This window comes from Physella acuta, unplaced genomic scaffold (assembly GCF_028476545.2).
Source record: "Physella acuta isolate Inbredline_101_S28 unplaced genomic scaffold, ASM2847654v3 ptg000145l, whole genome shotgun sequence".
Lineage (NCBI taxonomy): Eukaryota > Metazoa > Mollusca > Gastropoda > Physidae > Physella > Physella acuta.
In genome coordinates, this window is record NW_026731664.1 from 64,704 (window position 1) to 90,567 (window position 25,864).

The 25,864-nt window shown below is 36.1% G+C and overlaps 1 protein-coding gene across 1 annotated transcript in view; it reads right to left on the reverse strand.

The window, feature by feature from the left end:
• Nucleotides 1–1,122: 1,122 nt before the first annotated feature.
• LOC131935478 (neuroglian) overlaps nucleotides 1,123–25,864 on the reverse strand; it is a 39,061-nt gene continuing 14,319 nt past the window's right edge. The window contains exons 3-12 of the mRNA XM_059291875.1: nucleotides 16,534–16,678; nucleotides 15,378–15,606; nucleotides 14,290–14,521; nucleotides 7,609–7,739; nucleotides 4,902–5,112; nucleotides 4,466–4,588; nucleotides 3,367–3,549; nucleotides 3,015–3,131; nucleotides 1,811–1,978; nucleotides 1,123–1,333 (exon numbers count right to left, since the gene is read on the reverse strand). Coding sequence (XP_059147858.1) covers nucleotides 1,215–1,333; nucleotides 1,811–1,978; nucleotides 3,015–3,131; nucleotides 3,367–3,549; nucleotides 4,466–4,588; nucleotides 4,902–5,112; nucleotides 7,609–7,739; nucleotides 14,290–14,521; nucleotides 15,378–15,606; nucleotides 16,534–16,678 — 1,658 coding nt within the window. The 3' untranslated portion in view covers nucleotides 1,123–1,214. The remainder of the gene's footprint in view (nucleotides 1,334–1,810; nucleotides 1,979–3,014; nucleotides 3,132–3,366; nucleotides 3,550–4,465; nucleotides 4,589–4,901; nucleotides 5,113–7,608; nucleotides 7,740–14,289; nucleotides 14,522–15,377; nucleotides 15,607–16,533; nucleotides 16,679–25,864) is intronic.

A 25,864-nucleotide genomic window follows, 5' to 3' on the forward strand; every position in this document is an offset into this window, starting at 1 on the left:
AAGACAAGAAAAAATGTCAGGAAAATAATACATTGCAAAAGTTATTGCACAGAGAGTTAGGTTAATATTTGTACATATTAAGAAAAATTATAATTAAAAAATTGTCAATTGGAAGATAAAGTACCTATAAAGCTACAGAAGCGACTGATGTGTTTATATGTAAGCAGCATAATCTTGAGCAATTAGATGAGAGAGTTATGTGAATTAAACCAAGTACTGCAGCCAAAGTATATAGAGAAAATAATGATAACATTGGACATTAGAAACTAAATCGTATAGTAAATACATTTGATTTTAGCAAATTAATGAAACTTAATAAATATCACTTTAAAGTATAAATGATTAAAATTAATCTTAATTAAAAAGCATAACAAAACACAATTTATTATGTAGTCTTGTTTAAAATAATGGTAATAAAAAAAAAAAAAAAACTAAAGACTGAAATTAAAAACAAAATAATTTTAAAAAAGAAATGCTACATAATTATGTGTGTAAAATTGTAACTAAAATTATCAGAACATGTGATAAAAAATATTTTAAAATGCGAAAAACTTTCATTATTTGGACAAGCAATATAATGAAACAAAACAACTTTGACTTTCAAAAAACATTAACATTAACTGGCATTTACTAGTAAATATAATACAATTGCATTGAATTATACATGATTATATACATAGGTGTGTATAACACAACCATAAAAACAACGTGTAAAAAATATCTTTTTTCATTTTCTTTTAGCAACATCAAAATATTTCTTTAATGATGTATACATGAAAAAAAATCAAGTAACACCTCATACAGTTTATTCATTAAAAAATTCATTCATTTAACCATGTAAAGGAAACAAAACAGTATCACTCTAAGCTACAGAAGTAAATATATGGGGGCATGAACGTCTAGGTTCATACTCACGGAGATCATTATGTGTTCTTATGATTTTCATAGTAACACTCATATGGAGTGTCAACACAGGAAGGTGACACTGATGTAGTGTCACTGCAGGAAGGTGACGGCACAACATAGTGTCACCACAGGAAGGTGACACCATATGGAGTGTCACCACAGGAAGGTGACACTGACGTAGTGTCACAGCAGGAAGGTGACGGCACAACATAGTGTCACCACAGGAAGGTGACACCATATGGAGTGTCACCACAGGAAGGTGACACTGACGTAGTGTCACAGCAGGAAGGTGACGGCACAACATAGTGTCACCGCAGGAAGACGAGATTGCTGAGGGAGAAGGGTACCAGCGCAAGCGCAACCAGAAGGAAATTGCTTGAACATGCACTGCTTGAATTCTTAACTTTCTTTTTGTCTGTTTTGTTTGCTAAGGAGATAATTAAAAAAAAAAAAATTTTAGGCAAAAACAGTTATATGACAATGGGTGAGCAAAAAATGTAGGCATGTCTTTTATCTTTATCCAAATAATGCACAGAAATTCAATCAATTTTTTATTCAACTGGAAAATAAACTAAAAAATATTTGTGTATTTTTTTTAATATCATTGACTTTTTACAGAGTATAGATTTGATACAAAATTATTAATATATATATCATTGACATGAAGACCTATACTATTAAGTTGTTTATTTTTAACCAGAGAATTTAAATTTCAAGCAAATTTTTAGAATAATAAGCCTGAAAAATTAACAACACATCTGATATGCATTAAAAAAAACTGATCATTATTAAGATATTAATCCCATTTTCTAGTGACCACACTCTAAGGAGAATACTAAAATTATTTACTCTAGATAATCAACATCTTTGTTTCATACAAAAAATCTGCCCTTCTCATGCTTACCTGTGTGCAAAGATTTGGCCACCGCTATTGTCTTGCTGGTGGCCGTGTCACCCATCCTGTTGCTGGCCACCAGACGCACCTCCAGGTCGGCCACTGGAACATTGGACTTGTCCAGCATCAGCCAGGACTTGTCGTACACGTAGTCTGTGTTGTGCCAGTCTTGATGGCCTACAGGGATTGGGAAGTTCAGACATAAATGTTCTACCGATGTTCACATATTTATATTCAACTGATGTTCACACATTATATTCAAATGATGTTCACAATTTTAAATGCAACTTACGTTCACACATTACATCCAACTGATGTTCACACATTATATTCAACTGATGTTCACACATTATATCCAACTTATATTCACACATTTTCCATTCAACTGATGTTCACACATTTTATATTCAACTGATGTTCACACATTATATTCCATTTATATTCACACATTTTACATTCAACTGATGTTCAAATATTTTATATGCAACTAATGTTCAAACTTTTATATTTAAACGATGTTTACACTATTATATTCAAATTAATTTCACACAAATATATTTGACAGATGTTCACACATTTATACTCAACTGATGTTCACAGATTGTTATGTTCAAATGAATTTCACACATTTATATTCAACTGAAGTTCACACACTTTATTTTGAATTAAATATCACACACTCATAGTCATTGTATTTCACACACATTTTATATTTAAATGAATTTAACACACTTATATTGAATTTTCACACACTTTATATTTAAATGAATTTTCACAAACTAATTTTCAATTGAATTTCACACACCTATATTAAAATTTCATACACATTTAATAAAAAAATTTAAGAAGTGTTATACAGTTATATCTAACTGTAAGATTAATAGATTCACTTAGAATGTCATTTTAGTGCTATAATTGTTTTAAATTCACTTGATTAATTGAGAATATATTAATAACGCTTATTTTTAAGTTAGTCTATATTTGATGACACTGATATTTTATTAAATATTGCAGGCAATTAGCCTACACAGTCATAAAGACTAAGAAGAGATCCCACAAAGATTAAAAATAAGAGTCATTAAAATGAAAAAGAGAAATATCAAAGACCAAGAATTGGAGCCACAAAGACTTAGAAGGAGAATTACTTTAATGTAAAAAGGGACAAAGAAAGGGGAGTAATGTAGGTGAGTGATAAAGATGAAGTTGGTCTCACCTGATTGCCTGTACTCCACCAGGTATTTTACATCTCTAGATGCCTGGTCTGACATCCAGGTGATGTTGACGCTTGAGTTACTTAACTCTGAAACTTGTACTTTAGGAGGATTCGGTACTGTGAAATGGCAGATTTCATTTGAGTATTTATTTTGTCATAAATACATACAATTTCTTGATCCTAGACCTAAACAGAGCCCCAACCATACACAGCCCTCACCCTAACTGCTAACACTAACTATGATGGAAATACAGTAGATAACAAACCTTAAATAATAAAATAAAAAATAAAAATAGAACAATGTAAAAAGTAACACAATTAAAAAATTCAATAAAATGTACGAAACTCTTACTTTGTCCTTTAGCAGTGATCATATCATTGAAACTTGGTTCACCGCGTCCCTGTTTTGTACGAGCCCATACAATAAATCTGTATCTGTGGCCAGATTGTAGGCCAGTTATCCGAGCCCCAAGCGTTAAAGGGTCATTTATGTGGGGCATAAGTGGACGAATGGGCCCAAGTTCTAGTCCAGACACTGTCAAACATTGATAAAATAAAACATGTTTAACAAAATTAAATTTTTTGGCGTTTGGCCAACATTTCGGTTTTAACTAGATTATTCTAGAATGTTATTTATTTCTTGTAGTAATGTAAGTGTGTAAAATAAGTCAAAACATTAGGCCTAAATTTATAATTATATTAATGTTCTAGTTACAAACACAATATAGATCTAATTTGAATAGCCTAAATAAATGTAGACATAAGTTGAGTAGTAAAACTTAATTTAAAAAAAACACTTGAGAAATAGATCTCGATCTTGAACTTGGACCTAAACAGGCTACAAGTCTAAGAAAAGCTAGGCCTAAATAATTAAATTTTAAATTAGACCTCGACTAATGATTAAGGGCTAAATTTTTATTCAGTGGGTCTTAACTCTAAATTAAAGTTAAAGTCTATTACTCTAATCCCTAGGTCCTAATAATGCCTAATAAATAATACATTTTGAAATATTTTTAATAGTAATAGTGATTAGTAGTAATTAATAGGAATAGGCCTAGGCTATTTATTTGTATTTAATTTAAACTTTGAAATCTAGCTTACTGCTTATTTATTTGGTAATATTTAAAGTTTAAAGCTAGATCTAGAAATCTAGATCTTATACTACTAGAATACTAGAGTCTAAATTAAATTATTATTTATTTATATATATTAATTATATAGGCCTAATATATTATTTTTTTATATAGGCTAGTACTAGATTACAGATCTAGATCTAGATCTAGATTCTGAATCTAGATTAGATATTCTAGATCATCTAGATCTATGATACCTTAATTTAAATTTCTAACACTAGCCCTGATCTAGAGTTATTGGTTGATAGGTACTGTTATTAAAAATTCTAGTGTCACTAGAGAAATTACAAGTGAAACAATACAAAAATAAAGACTTGCCTTGCTGGTAAGCAATGTCGTAACCAAGCAAAATGCCATTAGGATGCTGGGGCGGCTTCCATTTCAGCAAAACGTAAGCTACGCCAAATGCGTGCACTCTCAAGTCTCTTACAGCACTCGGAACTTAGAGTACACGCAAAAAAAGAATAATATTAGTCATCCAAAGAAAATTAACTCATGTTAATGATTGTTCTAATGTTGCATTTTTTACTTCCCTTAGATGACAATTTATCTCAGATTTCTGATGAACTTAAACAAGTAGCCTATAAACAATAGTATCATGGCATTTATATGATTTAAGCGTTTATGTAACTTATGTATAAAATGTATTTTACAATTGATTGCAACACCGCCTTAACCTCTTTATATTTGAAACTGATTATAGAATATCGATTATAAATTTTAAAATAGCTATAAAAATAGGCCTACTAGTTACCTCCTTCAGGTGTAAAGAAGTCTAGCAGCTCACTAAAGGGTCCCGTGTAGTGGGCGTTCATGACGGCCACCTGGGCCCTGAGTGCCGTGTAGGCTGGCAGGTCGGACAGCGCCACCTTGATGCGGGGCCCGTGGGTGCGGAGTTCGTCCCCGATGACGATCTCGACTTCTTTTTTCTTGTTCCAGCCCTCACTGGACTTCCAGTAGCGGAGCTGGGGAGGATGGAAGGTTTTTTTTTTTTTAATATTATTTTAGACTGTTTTGCTTACTCTGGGGGGGGGGGGGGGGAGGGGATCATTTTAAACTCCGTGGAGTAGTGGCGTAAGACGTTTATAAGAATGGTTAAATTTTGTTTCCATTAAAACACATCCGTGCAGCTAATGAAAACTTTTTTGTCACTAGTCTTAACACCTATCGGTTATTCAAAAATGTCATACACAACTATACAATTACTCAATAACGCAAGTAATCAGTGATAAATTGAAATAAAGCATAGATTTTATATAATTGATACATACTTACTTGTAAACCTTAAAGTTAATATATAATAGACAAACCAGGGATGGAAATATAAATCCTGATAATTAGACCTATTTGTCAATCGATTTGTAGCATTAGACCAGTAGTTCTTAACCTGGGTTCGATCGAATCACAGGGGTTTCGGAGCCAGTCTCAAATGTCTGGTGGAGTTCATGACATTCACCCTACTCATACGATTCATGTTTGATTTTGTCAAATCAAACGATAGAACTCTTAAGAAGGGTTCGGTGAGTGCGCATCTGAAACTAGATGAATTCGGTACCTCCAAAAGGGTTAAGAACCCCTGAGATAGACAAAAATAGCAGCCACCTACTCTATACTTCAACAACGATTCAACAAGAATATCAGGCCCTATTATGGGTTCACCACTTTCACTTCACTGTGCCCCAGGGGTAGAGAAACTAAGTAAATGGGAGGGGGGGAGGGTGTTTTGAAAAGGCCAAGAGTGAAAAACATTACGCTGGTAGACTACATTAGCTCTTAGGAGAGAGTCTCTCTCGATAACCTTATACAGGCTCGTATGATAACAACACACAACATCACTGCGGGAAAAAAACACACTTCCTGCCCTATGTTAAAATTTAGAGGTTTTTGCGTCAATATGAGGGTTGGCTTGTAAACATGTTATTCTATTGTTGTTTTGTTTACGTACATTCGACAAATAAAAGCTGACTAGATGACAGGACATAGCTCTATAAAGTGTTTATTACTGTATATCTAAGAGTATTATGGCTTAAAAGATGCAATGTGAAATCGACTGCGATAGTGTTCGTTTTACAAACAATCCCCTAATAGGTCAAATCACCGTCATTATGGATCGTCATAGAGTCCACTCAGCTCTAAAACATACCCTATCCAACTTAATGATAAAAATATAACTAGGTATATAAAAATCTTTAATAATGACCGTTACCATTCAGTTACGTCACTTGGTAGCTTTTATAGTGTTTAATCTCATTCATATACACCAGCTTAAAAAATAATTAACTAGACACAACATTATTTTGACAAGAGTTCATTTCTCTTCCTCGGGTAAGGGGGCGGGGGTGTCACAGCTCTTAGGAACACTTCAACCGGCACCCACAACAACCAGAGAAAATAAAAAAAATGATATAATCTATATATGGGACGGAGGTGTCTAGCGGTAGAGAGCTGGACTGCTAACCCGTAAGTCTCGAGTTCGAATCCGGGTTCAAGTCAGTAGACCGTCACTGAGTCCACCCAGCTCTGATGGGTACCTGACGCGCGTTAGGGAAAGTGAAGGCGGCTGGGCATATGCCGAGGTCACAGAAACAAGTGAACTCTACTTCACTTGCCCCATAGGCCGTCAGGTTTGAAAGGGAACTACTTACTTTATAATCTATATAGAAGATATATACTTCAGCCAGCATCTATTTCCCCAACAGTTTCAAGTCCATCCGACTCCTCCTCTACGAAGGAACGAGGACCACTAATTTCGACATTAAAGTTAACGATTTTTTCGAATGGGTGTCACTCCCTAAATGGTGTCACGCCCTAAATGGTGTCACTCCCTAAATGGTGTCACTCCCTAAATGGTGTCACGCCCTAAATGGTGTCACGCCCTAAATGGTGTCACTCTGTGTCATCACACCTTGAAGCTACTGTTACCATGTACTGGTCCCTGTGTATAAATCCAGGTGAGTAGAACGTACAAACTAAACTACACGTATAACTTTGCAAGCGGTTCCAAATTATAATACTTCTTGCGTGTGACTTATATTTAATTTAACTCTTTATCATTTTATCCTAAGTTTGCGTGATCGCTGGACATTACGATTCGTTCTGTTTATTGCACTTACCATTAGATCAGTGGTTCTTAACCTGAGTTTATTTGAACCCTTGGGGTTTGGTGTGTCATTCATAAGGGTTTGGCGGAGTTCAAGATACACTTGACTCACATATGATTCACGATAGAATTTTTTCAGTGCGGAGGATAATATTAATATTGATTCGGTGAATTCGCATATGGAAGATTCAGGGCTCGGTACCTTCAAAAGGTTAAGAACCACTGCATTAGAGAGTTTATACTCTTCGTGCTAGAACCCTTTCAACAGAATTCAACGGCTAATGTATTTTCACATGAAACAATCATTGATACTGATCTATTTTTAAACTTTAAAGTGCGATGTCAAGTGGATATATATTACCTTATAACCTTTGAACTTTCCACAGATTTGTTCCGTGGCCGTGTCCACGGCGTCCCAGATAAAATGGGCTGTGTGGGGCTCTATGTGGTACTCGGGGTTGAGTGAAAAGTTGGACGGTGCAACCAGCGGTTCTGGAAGAAAAGAAAGAAAAAAATATAAGAAAACACCACAACATTTAACTGAGTCAAAAGTTACCCCACAATTCCATAGTGAAGTTTCTGAATCAAAACATTTTTAACAAAAGAAGGCAGTACAGACATGAAATCACAAAAATCCATAAAACAAAAGTATACTAACTCTGTGTTAGAACATTATATATATATATATATATATATATATATATATATATATATATATATATATATATATATATATATATATATATATATATATATATATAAATATATATATATATATATATATATATATATATATATATATATATATATATATATATATATATATATATATATATATATATATATATATATATATATATATATATATATATATATATATATATATATATATATATATATATATATATATATATATATATATTTCATTTACGTTGATTTCAAAATAATTATATTCCTTTACACTTTTTAGCAATCATTATCGATCTTCATTAATAATAATATGTAATTGCATTAAAATTCCTAAACGCAATATAAAGCCCAAACATCTAAAATCGCTTTTCCACACCCTTAATCACTTAAACTCACGATCTCATTCACAACGAAAATAAAAGAAAAGTAAATCTAATTAGAATATAAGATCCTCAATTTAATAATAAATAAAAGCGTTGACATATAAATCGAATTTAATCGACATTTTTTTTAAACGCTCAAACGTAATTAACGTAATAGAAAGAATATATTATTTTGGATAATGATTTATTTCATTTCTGTATTAAATACATTTTTATGTTCTTTTTCTACCTTTTTATCGATCACTTTCAAAAGATAAATTCTCCTTCCCCCTCCCCATTGTTAGTTGGGTATTGAAATAATCTTTGTAGCAATGTTAAGATTAAAAAGGAAATTACCTCCCTTTAGTTTGCTAATTTTCTTACACATACATATCAACACTTACAATACGCACACATACACATTACACATACACACATACACACTCCCCGTGAGTCTATTCATACACTCGACGATATCTATAAATACAATGAATAATTATATTCCTTAAGTTTAAAAAAAAGAGGAGGTTTGGGGTGGGGTGGGGGAGGGTTGTCGAGTTACCTTAAAATACAAAGGGAAGTAAAAGTTTTAATAAAAATAATCATGGGAGGTAAGTAAAAATCACCAATGGGAGGTTACCTTTAAACGTAATGCGGTAGTTCTCTTAAAATACAAAATGGAAATAAGTCTCAGCAAAAAAAAAAAAAAAAAAAAAAAAAAAAAAAAAAAAAAAAAAAAAAAAAAAAAAAAAAAAAAACAAAGAGAAAATTAACTCAAAACAAAAGGAAACTAAACCCAAGTAATTTATTGGAAATGTTACTTTATAACAAAACAAAAACAAAGGGAAATAATCCTATAGAAAATGGGAAGTTACCTTAAAACACAAAGGGGAAATAACCTTAAAGCAACAGTCTAAGCACTTCTGTTGTTCCCAGTAATCCCCCCTGATATCTGTGAGCCCCGGGTTGACCCGATAATGTCACACGGTCGGTCACACAATTCCCCAGCTCTAGGTCAGTGTTAAGTCTCGAACCTCACATTCGATTACCTCAAAACCCCCTCAAGACCCCCCCCCCCCCCCCGGACCCTTCTTCTTTAACAGAACATCCTTCACTTTCCCTTTATCTCAATAATCCCAACCCCGTTGAAACGAATTAAACCTGTTTTAAAATTAAACGTCTAAAACATCTAAATCTATACCAGTGGTATAAACTCCACGAGTTTAATACCCGTGTTTACAATCAGTTGTTTGTAAGAGCTAAGCCTGTTTTGATTCACCAGTTCAGACACCGTCCTCCCAACGGTCAGGCTTATCGGATGTCATGCGATGGCCTAAATAGATAATCGAACAGACCCGGGACGCTAGATCCCCGATCTCATTATTTCATTAGCAGTCGAAAAACGCGACTGGAATACACCAGGAAACGGTGTTGTGCTTAGGGTAGGCAATCGCGCAAGGGGGAAAAGTCGAGCTGGAAAAGTGATAATCAGAGTTGCATAAGGTCTATTACGCATGCGTAAACTAACAGGAAAGACAATTATGTAAAACGGATTTTCAAGGTCTGGGTTGGAATATATATGCGTGGTGTGCTAAAGTACTTTTGGTTTTAAAGCTAAAGGTGGCAACTGGTATCCGGACACAAAAAAAAAAAAAAGGGACATACACCCCACCGTTGATATACGCCCCCTTTATGTTCCGTATATGTCGAAATAGGGAGGTGTAAAAAAGGGGAAACTGACAAAATATATGTTATTTAATTTATTCAGCACGATTTCAATACTTCCTCTATATTCTGTTTACGATAAGAAGAAAAAACGTTAATAAACAAACAAAAAATGACACAAAAAAAATCCCTTGTATCAATCATCATCATCATTTCCCGTTCGTGTCCACGACACATGGGGCAGATGAAATAGAGTTCCGCCGCATTAGTTTCCCTAATGTAAGTTAGGTACCCATCAGAACTGAGTGAACTCACTGACGTTCATCTGATTTCATCCCGGATTCGAACTCGTGACTCTCGGGTCACACCTTTTTTTTTAACCAATAGTAACAATAAAATCGCTTTTTTTTTTCTTCAGAGCACTGATCTGTTTTCAACCAAATATTCTAAGTGTCCGCGTCATTTAAACTAAGCGAAGTGCAAACGTCTTAATGGACAAGAATGACAGTAAACTCAAAAGAATTCTTCGCGTTGCCGATGCCCGGATGTGACGTCAATTTTTAAAAAGTAAGTATGGCTTTCTTCGATGTCTCGACGCCCCCACCCTCCCCCTCACACACACACATACACACTGGAATCCCGTGAAATGTAAGCCGTATAATCTTATTTACAGCTGCGTTAATCCGGCTCTCAGATCTGCATGCGAGGGAGCGGATTAGCATGTTCGTCCGTGGATGGAAGCGAAAGTGGATAAACCCAGAAACATGCAACAGCTGTTTTTTAAATTTATTTATCCCATTCCTAGCATTATATTTTCCTTTTTTACTGTTGGGATTCTAATTTCTTGAAAGATTAATATTGATTCCATGTGAGAGTTATTTTGATTCATAATTTTAAAAAACAAGAAATCGTTTCATTTTTCTAGCGTGAATAAAACAGGATCTAGAGTTGATTCTGTAAGCAAATGATGCGTTATTTACTGACATTTACAAATATTTACATATTTATTTACAGGTATTTACATTTATTTTCATATTTTTTTTACAGATTTGTGCAGATGTTTGCAGATTTTACAGATATTTGCTCATTTTTACAGATAGTTACTGAAAAAAAAAAGAGTTCCTTTTGGACATCTTTCCAGCCCCGCCCCGCCCCCCCCCCCCCCCGTAGCACGTTCACCACATCTCTCCCCCCCTCCCCCAATCACTTCCCTTGGACATATAAGAAAAAAAATAAAGCTTATGCAGAAAAAGTTAGACTTGAACCTATGTCCTGTCTAGGGAAATTTAAAGTGCCCCCCCCCCACTGGAGAAAAAAGTCAATGAGAAGCCCCAAATGAGAGGAAAATAGAATTATTATTTACTGATGGTTCCGAAGTGCTTCGCCTTTCATAGACACATATATTCAATAACAATTTTTTAAGATTATACTATTGAAATCAAACCTTAATTGTTTCATCTGCTGTTTAAAAGTACGCGTTAAATAACGAAATTAAATGTTTCCTTTTACTATTCGTCTTCAATATGTCCTAAGATTTCTCTTTAAAAAAAACATGATAAATCTTTAGTTTATTTATTCATAAAAATAACCAGAAAATATATTTTTATCCCCCGCCCCTTTTCCCTTATCCTATTCCTAACAAAAAAAAAACAACTTCAAGCTGTGAAAATAACACCAGGTTTTCATGACATCTTTGATGTTTAATTCTGTTAGTTTTTTTATTTTCTTTAAACATTATTTCCTTCCATATTTCGAAATATTTTTTTTTGCCAATATAAATAAAACGGGTATTTTGCTACAGCTGACGTCATAGCCTTGCTTTATTGGTAGTGATAAATCTGAAACCACTTAGGTCAGCTCAGTGGCGTAGCGAGGTCGGGTGTCACCCGGTGCGGCACTTAATGGTGTCACCCCCCCCAGAGGCATAGAGACCCTTCCCAGGGACAAACTTTCAAATTTTCGATTTGCACCCCCCACCCCTCGAGTTTTCAATTTGCACCCCCACCCCTCAAACTTTCGATTTGCACCCCCCCCCTCGAGTTTTCGATTTGCACCCCCCCTCAAACTTTCGATTTGCACCCCCCCCCCCCTCGAGTTTTTCTCTATATATTTTGCTATTTTTTGCCTTGGTGTCACCCCCCTAAATGGTGTCACCCGGTGCGGTCCGCACCCCCGCCCCCCCCCCCCCCTCGCTACGCCCCTGGGTCAGCTTCCTTGTTGTTCAAATGGCTGAGGAAAATGAGATCTAAAGAAGAGAATAATAAAACGGGAGTGATCTCCCTTAAACTTTCTCATATATTCTTATGTAACAGTAGGTGGAAGGTACTTTCAGGGCTATAGGGATTTTTTTTTTTTTATACCGGAAGGTCAAAATTTGTCAAAATTGCGAATAAAATTTCGTTCACGATTACAGCTCACCCTTTTTATTCCGAATACGATAAAGCAGGGAGGTGTAAAAAGGTAAAAACTATACAAATTTCATGTAATTTTTGCGCACGATTACAATACTTTATCAATACGCTATACGAGAAAAGTAGAAAAAGCTGTTTCTTCTATTTTGGTATTAGTAATAAAACAGACAGTGTTAGTTACCTCACTAGTTAAAGGCAATTACAGGTGGTATGGACGTTTCGACCCAAGGTCTTCGCCAGCACAAAACAGTGTGGTTAAAGACTAGATAAAAAAAGACAAACAGTAACACAATTTTGGACTAAGCTCGACAGTAAAACGTCAATAGCACATTTAACTGTCTTTAACTTGTGAGGTAGCTAATACAACCTGTTTCATTACTAATTCATTAACCTCACAGCAGCTACCATTTGTATTTTTCTATTTTGATAACACCTTCACAACACAATATTCATAACATGTAGCTAAGACCAGTGGCGTAGGCAAGGGGGGGGGGGGGGTTAGGGGGATAATAACCCCTCCTATGGACTCATACCCCTATATATATATATATATATATATATATATATATATATATATATATATATATATATATATATATATATATATATATATATATATATATGATTTTATACATATGGAAAAATATTTGAACCCCTCCCATGACCCATGGCTACACAACCTGCTAATACTACGTAAAGTTCTTAACCTGTTTATAGGTCTATTAATTAATTTCACTAATAAATTTATATGCGTGTGTGGATTCTTTTTTTAAACACCCCTACCCCATGTACCGTATCCAAGCATACGCCAAAACTTCTGTATAAACTACAATAAACTCACTCGATACTTCAGTAGTACTGTAGGGACTTGAATGAAAACTAACCGGAAATATAGTCTCGTGACGTATGCGACGAGAGAGTAGGAAAAAAAAACAAGAGTTATCTGTCCAAAATAAAAAAACAATTGGGACGAAATGATGAGCCAACTCGGGCGGAGTGTAATAAGTGGAGTGAGATGATGGGAGTGCTATACGAGGGAGTGAGATGATGGGAGTGCAATACGAGGCATGATCGATGGTACACAAGGCAAGTCAAGATTATTTTTTTATTGATTGTGCCATTGTCCAGAACACAGGCGAAATTGATGCAAATTTGTCAGGAGTGGGGAAAAATAAATAGGCTCTACATGGCTAACAAAAAAATTTCTAACTTAATTTTAAAATTGCCTGATATTCTATTATTTTATTTCTCTCTCTCTCTCTTTCTCACACTCGCATATATATATATATATATATATATATATATATATATATATATATATATATATATATATATATATATATATATATATATATATATATATATATATATATATATATATATATATATATATATATATATATATATATATATATCGTTAGGTTTACTTTAGACCTGGATTTTTTTTTTTACCGTCATTGCCAAATATATTCGGTTTATTCGTTTAGTGAGATCTTGCGAGTAATCGATTATGTCAAATGTTTAGGTTTTGTCTATGCAAATTGTGATAAAAAATAATAATATTCATTGGGCATGTTGCTTCGATATGTTGTTTGTATTGAATATGTCCCGCTATTAGTAGGGTGTCTTCGTGATGTTTGATACTAACAAATACTTTTGTCATGTTGATATGCGTGTGGTTAGTATTTCCTGTGAACCTTAAACTTAATTTTCCCTTAGTATAATATATATATATATATATATATATATATATATATATATATATATATATATATATATATATATATATATATATATATATATATGTATATGTATATATAATAGGACGCTTAATTGCGCCTTGTGGAGCTGTAGTTTGACACGTGACCCCCTGCTACCGGTAACAACAAGGTCACGTGTCACTAGAGTACTCACCAGATTCCCCCGAGTGCCCGAGGTAGATGAACGCCGGCTGATGCGCCTCCCCCATCGAATTCTCGGCCTTGACCTGGATCTCGTACACGTTGTACACGTCATTGGTTTCAATGTCCAGAAACCCCTGGTTGGGGTCCGTGACGTAAGCAGAGTCCCACGTGAACGTGCCCTTTAACCTCCATTTGACCTGGTATCGAAATCGAGGCCCGTGGAAGTATAACCGGCTCATGGGCTGGAATAAAAGAAGAGATAGTATAGAAATAAATAAGGCATACTAGTTTTATTTAAACTCTCTAGTGTATTTAAAACTATTTTAATTACCGTGATGAGTTGGACGCATAGATACAATTCTTAGTTGAAGTTGTTTAAGGGTATTGATTACTAGAGTAAATCTAAAATTTTAGCTTTATAATAAAAAATAGTTATGAGAAAAATAATTTAACGCACCACAAATCAAAATTATGTTAATGGCAACTTAAATCTAGTAATAACTTAATGTATGGAAGATGAAGGAATCAATTTAGACAGAAAACAAAAATCATCGTATTTGACATTTGTGAACTAGATTTTAAAAAAGAACAACGACGTACGACTAGTAAATGCGTTTCAGATGTCTCAAATCAACAACTGGATTTTATTTGTTTAGATACTGTGTTTCCCTCTCACACGAAGTGGTTTTTTTTTATCGCGGACTCAATGTTTGAAAGTTTCAAAGATTGTAAAGATTTTATACATTTTGCACATTGTATTAAAATATAATAAAAATATGAATTTCTAGAATTTTAAGATTATTATAATTTAAAAAAAAAACTACACAATCTAACGTATCCATTTGGCGGATGAATAAAAACGTATACTTTAAAAACTACACAATCTAACGTATCCATTTTGCGGATGAATAAAAACGTATACTTTAAACAAAAAATGTAACATAACATATTACTACTACAGGAATATCCCAACATCTCGTAAATAGAATTACTGCATATGGGCTTGAAATGGAACAACCGCGATTGGCGTTTGATTGCCGTACATAGATAAAACTCAAGTATCAAACCCCAGTTCAACTGGAACAACGTCCAACTTACTGTCCACTCGACCACCAGTGTTTTCTTCGTGTCGGTCCGGGTCCTCACGTTGCTAGGGTTACGGTCGGGCCGGTCAGGGGGCGTGGTGCACATCCGGCTGGGGGTGGCGCTGGGCTTGCTGGAACCCATCGCGTTCCGGGCTTTGACACGGAAGCTGTAGGAGCCGTACGGATACAGCTGCAGCGTGGCTGCCCTGAAGCTGGAGTCGAACTGTTCATCGTAGTCATACCTGTAGAGAGATTTGCTGCAGTTAGTGGCTTGTATGTGTCTGATATGTTTTGTAAAGTAAAGTTCCACTTTAAAACTTGACGGTCTATACGGCCAGTGAAGTAGAGTTTACGTGTTTCTGTGACCTCGGCATATGAAGGAAAAGTGTGGTCAGAGCTATGCCCATCCGCCTTTATTTTTCATAAGGTAAGTTAGGTACTCATAAGAGCTGGGTGGAGTCAGAGACGGTCTACTGACTTGAGCCCAGATTCGAACTCGAGACTAACGGGCGAGCAGTTTAGCTCTCTGCCGCTAGGCTGCTTCGTCCTATATATGTTTTGTAGATGTGTCTTATTTCAAATACATGAGACAACTCATTAATTAGCTTAGAGCTCTCTCTCTCTCTCTCTCTCTCTCTCTCTCTCTCTCTCTCTCGTACTCTATCTTTCTCTCTCGTTCACACAACAACACATTCTACATTTATTAATGGGGACTGTGTCTAAATTTAGTGAATTTACATTCAAAGAATGAACTCTAATATTATTTTTAAGGGGGGGGGGGGGGGGTCATCCATAAATGACGTCACACTATTTTTGACGAATTTTACCCACTCCCTACCCACCGTCAGACAGACACAAAAAGACAGACCTGCTTCTTCCACATAACGACGTCACACCTCAGCCTACAACCCCCTTAAAAGACTTTTTAAAATAAGTGTAATTAATGTTTCAAACAGATTTCTTTCTAAAATTTTGCCTGAATTCGGTCAACCTAGCGTATACTGATCTGCTTGTTTTACACTTTACAAAAACAGGCAAACCCTTAGATGTGTCGTAAGATTTAATATGTTCCATTCAGACTCACAACCGAACCTACGTTCACCGTAGATTTTTTTTTCTCCCATCCTCACATACACATACATTGTAGTGCTAGACTACGCGAGTGTTACCATAGATCCGGGTGGTCGGAGGTGTTAAACTGTATGGTGTATCCCTGTATCTCGGCGCCGTTGCTGTTGCCCTCGTCCCACGAGAGACCCGCCGAGTTACCATGGCAACTGGTGACCTTGACGTTGATTGGTGGATCCGGAGCACCTACAAAACAAAGAGTGAAGTAGAACATAAAAGTAGATGTTATTAAAGAGCTTTAAATTTGTAATACATGTATTTAACATATACACGCATACTAAGAGCTAACGTTGATTACTTGAAAACAAAAAAATGATGTGATTTTTTAATTAAGTAGCTAATTATCTCTCGTGATGTATCGTAAAAAAAAAAAAAAATCTGATCGTTAAAATAAAAAGAAACTCATCCCTAAATATAAACCGATTTATCCACAAAAAATCGCTTTACTGTCTACACTCCTTTGCAAGTGAGCTGCTCACTGAGTATTGATTGGTTTTGGAACATTCGATAATCGATCTTTTTTATTTACTTTATTCCAGACAGTTCAGAAATATAGGAAACTGTACAAGAACATTTTTTCCTGGCTGAAACATTTTAGAAATGGGGTAGATTGTACAAGATTTTTTTTCCAATACTATTTCAGACATTTCAGAATTGTAGAAAACTGTGGGGTAGATTGTACATGATTTTTTTTTCAAATATTATTTCAAACATTTCAGAAATGTAGAAAATGGTCCAAGAATTTTTTTTCATTTCCTCTTGCAGTTACAGACATTATAGATATGGAGAAGATTGTACGCGATTTTTTTTCACCAGACATTACAGAAATGTCAGAAAATAGCACAACAATATTTCTTTCTTCATGTATTCTCAAAAATTTTAGAAATGTAGAAGATTGTACAAGATTTTTTTTTCACCAGATATTCTAGACATTTCAGAAATGTAGAAAATTGTACAAGCATATTTTTTATTTTTTTCTTGTATTCTCAGACATTTAAGAAAAATAGAAAAAATCTACTTGAAATATATTTTTTTTCTCACGACGTCTACGACGTTCGCGCGATGTTAAAGAGATGTGTCTGGCCACCCAACCCGGAAGTGATGTGGAGTTTTGTATAGCGGGCCCTTTCCGGGGCTTAAAGGTTATACAAAGCATAACGTGAGTTTAATCAAGCGGTGTGTGTGTGTGTATGTGTGTGTGTGTGTGTGAATGTGACCACACGCTGGACACCGCCACCCCCCACCCCCACCCCGACCCCCCGTCTATCAGATGAATATGTCCGCGCGTCGCCCGGGGGTGTAATGAAATCATTTCTGTTTGACAATGTCTTTATCTGTCCCCCACGCCAGCCCCACCATGTAGATGAACACCCTCATCCGGTCCCTTCAGCGCGCGACGCCATTTTGGTTCGAGGGATGCCGGGAGGTAATGCAATCACATCTATTTGAAGGGGAGACAATTTAGTCATGTCCTGTACGTGAATCGACCACCCCAGCAATCAAAGGTATTTGGCGAGCATGGCCGAGGACTGGGACGTTTTCTGTGCAAGGAATCACGCGATGGGCCAAGTGGCCCCTGCGGTCAGTGGCCACTGAAATTGCTCACTTGGTTGGCCCTAACGAAATCTGGCCCGTAATGAGCTCTCTCTTCCTACATTGGTTTGACAACTTCGTATTCCGGTAGTGATAATATTTTTATTAATAATTGACCACGGTTTGATCGAATTCGTGAACGATTAGAAATATAATAACAAGGGCGTGAAGGTGATGAATACAAATGCATCAAGAAGTGCCAATCTCTAAAACTAAATATATCCCAACACTAGAATTGGCTAAATAGTTATAATTAAAAGTTTTTATTTTATTTTACCGATTTGTAGCAGTATGTCACTTTTAATGACCTCAGCACTAAGCCCAATCGTATTGAGTCAGGTACCCAGTAGAGCTGGGTGGACTCAGGGACTTCGTGCAGACTCGAACCCGGGATTCGAACTCGAGAATTTCGGGTTTTTAGTCGTAAGCTCTACCATCCAACCACGCTCTATCCCTCAATGTTTCAATAACTGGTAAACCCAGTCGCGAAATTCATAAACAACTATAACAATTCAGAACCTACATGTCATCCAGTGGCGTAGCGATGTCGGGTGTCACTTAATGGTGTCACCCTCCCCCCCCCTCAAATTTTTCTTGGAGTCACCCCCCTAAATGGTGTCACCCTGTGCGGTCCGCCTCGCTACGCCTCTGATGTCATCTGTATCTTAAAACATAGCTAAACCTGATGCGATGGAACGACATGATGGCATAGTGAACGAAAGTCTCGAGTTCGGATACCGGGCTCCTCCGTAAACCGTCCCTGAGTCAAACCAGCTTTAATGGATACCTGGCTCCCGTTAGGGAATGTAAATAGGGTTGGACATGATGTTGATCACGCTAGCAATTCATATGCCGAGTTAATGGAAACAGGTGAACTCTACTTCATCTGCTACGTGGATCTTTAGATTCAAGATGTTTACTTATTTATTTTACAGCGTTAGATGCATTGCTTACAATCCTTCAAGACGACCAATTCTATGACAAAATCCTGACCTATCTCATCATCACGGCAAACACTGACACCAACTTACACAACATAGACCAAAGACCTAACCCTATACAAACTTAAAGTCCAGAACTTCACTGAAATGTCATGTAACTAACCAAATTCAGTCTAGACACTCTATTACTATACCAATAGACCGCTATACTTTTATACTGACTTCGTCTTTTGAGTCTAGACTCAGCGAGCGAAGTTTGATAGTGTTAGACTGCTTTTGATATCTATCCATGCTGAGAGAAAAACCAACTCTTATTTAAACATGAGGAAGACAACCTTCACTTTTTTTTACTCAAGAGTACGTTCTATTAATGGTTTTCCTATTATAATCTAGTACGCTCGTAAAAAAAGAAAAAAAGTAAAGTTACCTTCCCAACGTAGTACAGGTAAAGTAGAGTTCACCTGTGACCTCGGCATACTGAAGGTCAGCAAAATGTCCAGCTGCTTTTACTTTCCCTAAAGATGGTCAGATACCTATCATAACTGAGTAGACTCAGAGACGTTCTACTGACTTTAATCCGGGATTCGAACTCGAGCTTTTCGGGTTAGCAGTCGTATGCTCTACCATCTGACCACCCCGTCCCACAAGTACCTTGTATGTAAATATATTATATTCTAACTGGATTCCAGCTTTAACGTTGAATCACAACATTACAAACCTTAGCACTTTAGAGTATGTTTTCCTAACTTACGAAAATATGATGATGTTATCAAAAGATATTTTAATGATTTCGGCCAAGTTTGTAACACCTTTAAAGAGGATCTTCCTAGGCTTGAATGAAATATGTTTGACTGCGTCATGTTATTGAAGCGACATCATTACATTAGTGACTTAAATATTTTAAAACTAGATCAAAGAGGAACTGTTTTTTTTTAAAATATGATAGATTTTTTAAAATTTGAGCTTTGGGTTAATTTGGTTTGACGTAATGTATTAATATCATAGACGAATGGTAGTAGTAGGATTTCGGTTGGTTTTAGTACATAGGTGGGGTATTATTATATGTTGGGTATTACTACATAGGTGGGGTATTACTACATAGGTGGGGTATTACTACATAGGTGGGGTATAACGACTTAGGTGGGGTATTACTACATAGGTGGGGTATTATTACATAGGTGGGGTATTACCACATAGGTGGGGTATTACCACATAGGTGGGGTATTACTACATAGGCGGGGTATTACCACATAGGTGGGGTATTACTACATAGGTGGGGTATTACTACATAGGTGGGGTATTACTACATAGGTGGGGTATTACGACTAAGGTGGGGTATTACGACTAAGGTGGGGTATTACTACATAGGTGGGGTATTATTACATAGGTGGGGTATAACGACTTAGGTGGGGTATTACCACATAGGTGGGGTATTACTACATAGGTGGGGTATTACTACATAGGTGGTATCATTACATAAGTGGGGTATTACTACATAGTTAAGGTATTACTGCATATGTGGCTATTACCACACAGATGGGGTATTACCACATAGGTGAGTTTTGCCACATAGGTATTGCCATATACATAGGAAATTAGCAAATAGGTAAGGTATTACACATAGATATGATATTACCACATTGGTAGGGGTATTACAACATAGGTAAGGGTTACCACTTATGTGATATAATACCACATAGGGAGGATTTACCACATATATGAGGTATTAATACATATAGATATATTCCATTTTAGATGATATTTCACCATTTGGTATAAGCTACTACCAAATGATTGTAAACTTTACCATATTGGGTAGTGTTCAAACACTGTTGATAGATAGGACCAAGGTCAAAAGCCAAAGGTAAATCCAGCATAGCACAAACACGCTGACCAGACTTTAGATAGGACCTTTTCTAACTTTTTAAGCGAATTTTTTTACAAATGATATCTTCTTCTTAAGATGAAGTTTACCAGATGAAGTACAGTTCGTCTGATTCATTGACCTCAGCGTATGAAGGGATAGTGTCGTCAGCACTATGAACAGCCACCTTTGTTTTCATAACGTAAGTTAGGTACCCATCAGAGCTGTGTGGACTCAGTGACGTTTCAGTGATCTGAACCCGGATTCGAACACGAGACTCTCGGGTAAGCAGTCTAGCCTTTTACCGCCGTCCCATTCGAATGAAATATGAGCACAGATAATAGTTTCGTGCGAGATGATTTTTAAAAGTGTAGTTCATAAATCAGGCTGCTACTTTTCTTTAAATAAATATAAAATCGTACCAGAAAAAAGATATTTGATAGATAATTAATTCAAATGTATAAAACTATATTTGTATACAATAAAACATCGTAAAAAATTCAGTCATAAAGGCATAAATTAAATAAAACACATATAATTTATTTAGATTTAAATTTTAAAATATTTTAGAGAACACGGTTCAGTCATATAGGACTTATCACCGAAAGTGTCAAAAATGGAATGTGTGTCTAAAAATAGAAATGTCAGCCACTGATGGTGCTAGACTTGAGTGCCAATAAAAGCCCTATTTCCCCTTAGTGAGAAACTCACTCGGCTATTTACCGAAACACGCGAATATGACCGAGACATACTCCAGACATTTTTTTTCCTCCCGGCACCTCTAGCGTGACTGTCTACACTGCGATTGTCAAGTTGTCTATTGCGTTATCTCCCGCCATCGGCTAAAGTTGCTTCCCTTGTCATCTTGGCTTGTAAGGGAGAGAAAAAATGTTTTTTTCAAGAAGTCGGGCACTTGAGTTCCATTATCTGCTATCTCTGCCCGCACATTTCCTCCATCTTTGCAGACATTTTTTTTCTTCTTTCCTTATTTTAGTTTATTTTAATGTTAGCCATGCGATTTTCTTCTTTGCCTGGAAACTTTAAAAAAAAAACACTGTTTACCAATGTCTTCTTCCACCTTAGAAATAAGCAGCTAAGACCTGACTCGGTCTTGCTGGCGAGATATCCCAAGTGCTATTGATTTAGTTTCATTACATCTAATGCTACCGGGGGACATGCGAAATGGGGTCTTTGATCTCTACTCCTTCCGGCGATTCAATATTCGGAAGGAATTTTCGATCATTTCTCCCTTCCGCACCAAATCCAAAAATCCTTAGGAGTCAATAGAACTCTTCGACATCTTAAATTCGATCTTTCTTCCTCTCCTTAATCGATCTATTGAAATGGAAAAGTGCCCTCTAGCTGGGAGGAATTCACGTCTAATGCCTTTTCAGATCTTTTGGGGCTTCGATGAGAGTTAATATTCCTTATTAGTTGAAAAGAGTGGGATTGTGGAATTAAAAGATGGCCTCTGTCTTGTTTCAGATTCATTGGGATTTTTATTAAAGCATTGACTGTTATTATGAGGTTTTCTGATATATCTATATCTCAAAATCTGAATAGGGCTATATAAATATATATATATATATATATATATATATATATATATATATATATATATATATATACATTTTATATATGATCCCATGTCAAATGAGCTCATGGCATACTATATCAGACAAATTATCCCAGACAAATTTTCTAATGGACAAATGATATCATGAGTAATCATCCATTTTTGAAAAAGGGCAAATGATATCATGATCTGACGAACAAAAGTATATTAGGACAAAATATATCAGGACAAATTATATGCACAAATGATCTTACGTACAAAGTATATCAGGACAAATAATAAAGGACAAACGATAGCAAGGACAAAATATCTCACGGACAAAATACATCAAAACAAAATATCTCACGACAATATATTTATAGTATCTGACCAAATGACGAACTGACCAGCTGCCATTGGTTCAACTTAACGGCCTTTCCGTACTTAGAGTTCCAATGTGTTGTTCTTAATTTCGATTGATTTATGGATGTGGTTGATTTTTCTTAATCAATAAACTAATTGAACCTAATGAACTTTCCAGGCCACAAACTCTCCAGCTACGATTTCTTGTGTTTTATCCCTAGTATAATCTAGTCCGGCAGTTAAGTCAAAAGTAAGCAGAATCTATTGTTAATTACAATGCGTATGTTTTAAATTCCAAGTCAATTATACATTTCTATTTTTCATCTATTTTAATCTTACATTTAATAATACATGTAATTGTATTCTACAATACATTATTTAAACATATTTTTTATATAAGTGTAGGGTTTTTTCTATCAAACTCAATACGTTTGATTTATTTGATACTAACAAAAAATATTTCACTAGATTGAAACATCGAAATTCCGTGTGGGTTGTGCGTTGTATTTTGAACCCGACATGGTTATTTTGTTAACTGGCATATCAAGTATTTAATGTGACGTCTGCATGGTATCTCAGTTATGAACAGTTTTAATGTGGCTGAAATTTTACTTGAACATAATCCAATTTTTTAAAAGTATTTAGTGGGTTGGTAAAAGGGAAATTAATATTAAGTAAAGTAAATTTAATACAACGTGAAAAGAAATGAAATTGAAATTTCTGTATAGAATTCCAGAAACCATCAAATGCAGCTCCATTTAACGTGTGAATAATTTAAGAATTCCATCTTAAAAGCACGCACTAAATCGCATTTTATCCTGAAGTTAATGCTGCCAGTACCATCATCTCATTACCATCATCCTACTTTCGTTTTTAAGCTAGTTTCTTTTCTATACTTGATTTTTTGTGCATTAGAAAACAGATTTAAAATCCAATCCAATAATTTTTGTCTTTTAAGCTGGTTTACAAGAGTTGTTTTTGTGAAATTTTTCAATACTATGGTGACTCATAGTTGTAACCCATTGTTAAAATGTAAGTCAAATAGAGTGTTTTTACTTCTCATTGTGGACGTAGGTAAATAATCCTCTTTAGACCTATCTATCTATTTAGTAGATGAAGTCGAACACCCACCACAGTCAGGCTGGGTAACAGGCAGTAGGACATGGTGTCCAGAAGCTGGTAGGGGGGGGGGGGGGGAGCCTGCGGTTGAAACGCGACCAACATGTAGTGATCAAACCCACATTTTCAAAGCCAGTTAGTTGGAGCCGGCCTGGCTAATGGGAGTCTAACTCCTAAGCCGGTATATCAGTGTCACGATGGTAAATGAAGTAGAGTTCCTCGGCATATGAAGGGATAATGTGGTCAGCACTATGCCCAGACGCCTTTTTCAACCTAACGTGAGTTAAGTACCCATCAGGGCTCGGTGAACTCAGAGACATCCACTGAATTAAACGTGGATTCGAACTCGAGACTTTCGCGTTAGTAGTCTGGCGCTCTACCGCTAGGTCACTTCGTCCCATAACGTGGACGTATAGTGGAACAGAAAATGACTAGAAAATGTCTACTTGGAATCTAGATTTGAAAACTGGTGTTAGCTCATCATTGAGGTAACGACGAAGACCGTCCTTCTAGAAACAATGTCTAAGTCTGGGTAGAAAAGGTGTGGTCGAATGGTAGAGCTTACGACTTATAACCTGAAAGTCTCGAGCTCAGAACCCTGGTTCAGTACTTAGGGCTCTGTTGATTCTACCCAGTTTTGGTGTGTATCTTCAAGTAAAGGCGTCGCACATAGTGCTGACGTTCATAAAGCCCTGAAACACGCACTCTACTTATAGACAAGGTGCGAAAATGTAAGTAAATTACGGCAAAGAAAGGAGAAGAACTATTATATTTGTTTGACTGTTTTGATATAAAGTAGTGTAATGTTAAACGGTGATAAAGAACATATAAAGATTTATTTGTTTCTGGCCAACAGCTTAAAAATGTTTATTATTTTGGCCAATATCTTAAATTTTAAAAATTATTTTGGCCAACATCTTAAATTTTAAAAATTATTTTGGCCAACATCTTAAATTTTAAAAATTATTTTGGCCAACATCTTAAATTTTAAAATTATTTTGGCCAACATCTTAAGTTTTAAAAATTATTTTGGCCAACATCTTAAATTTTAAAATTATTTTGGCCAACATCTTAAAAATGTTTATTTTCGTTATACATTGGTTTGAAAGTATTTGACCTAAACATATATTTATATAATGGTTTAAAGTTTTAACAAATACAAATGTCACGTGACACGCCAACCCGGCAATTATCCATCTATAAAACCAAACTTAGAACACGTCAGCTGTGCCCGGCTTTGTTCGATCTGTGACACACGACACACAAATCCACTCAACGCCACCAGCATTTATCATTACCATATGATTAGCTTTGCTAGAAAAACATCAACCACAGTGATTGATTTTTCATCGAACCCCCCCACCCCTTCCCTCCCAACGAAATAAAGACTGACCACCCTCGCCCCGCATGCTATTCACAGATGACCAACAGCTGACCCCTACCCGCATGCAGTGCTTCACTGTCTCTAAAATGATGCCCCCCCCCCCGGTGTCACCGACTGACCCTTAATCCAAAAGTCCTATGCTGTCCCCAGCTGGTGCCCCCCCCCCCCCTCTACAATATCACCAACTTACCCCCCCCCCCCCCCAGCTGTCTAGGCTGTCCCCAGCTGATGCCCCTCTCTCCCCAGTGTCACCAACTGAACCTCCACCCCACCCCCCCCCTCCAGTGTGACCGACCCCCCCCCCCTCCAGTGAGACCGCCCCCCTCCAGTGAGACCGCCCCCCCTCCAGTGAGACCGCCCCCCCCCCAGCTGTCTAGGCTGTCCCCAACTGACCAGGAGACCAGCTGATTAAACCTGCATATTAGCCCCACCAGGGGAGAGAATTTATTGCATGGAACAACGCCACCATATATCATTAGGGTCCGTTCTTGAGCACTTTCTCTAAAACCAGAAACCATTAATTGGTTACCAGAAAAACGCACGCAGTGACTCC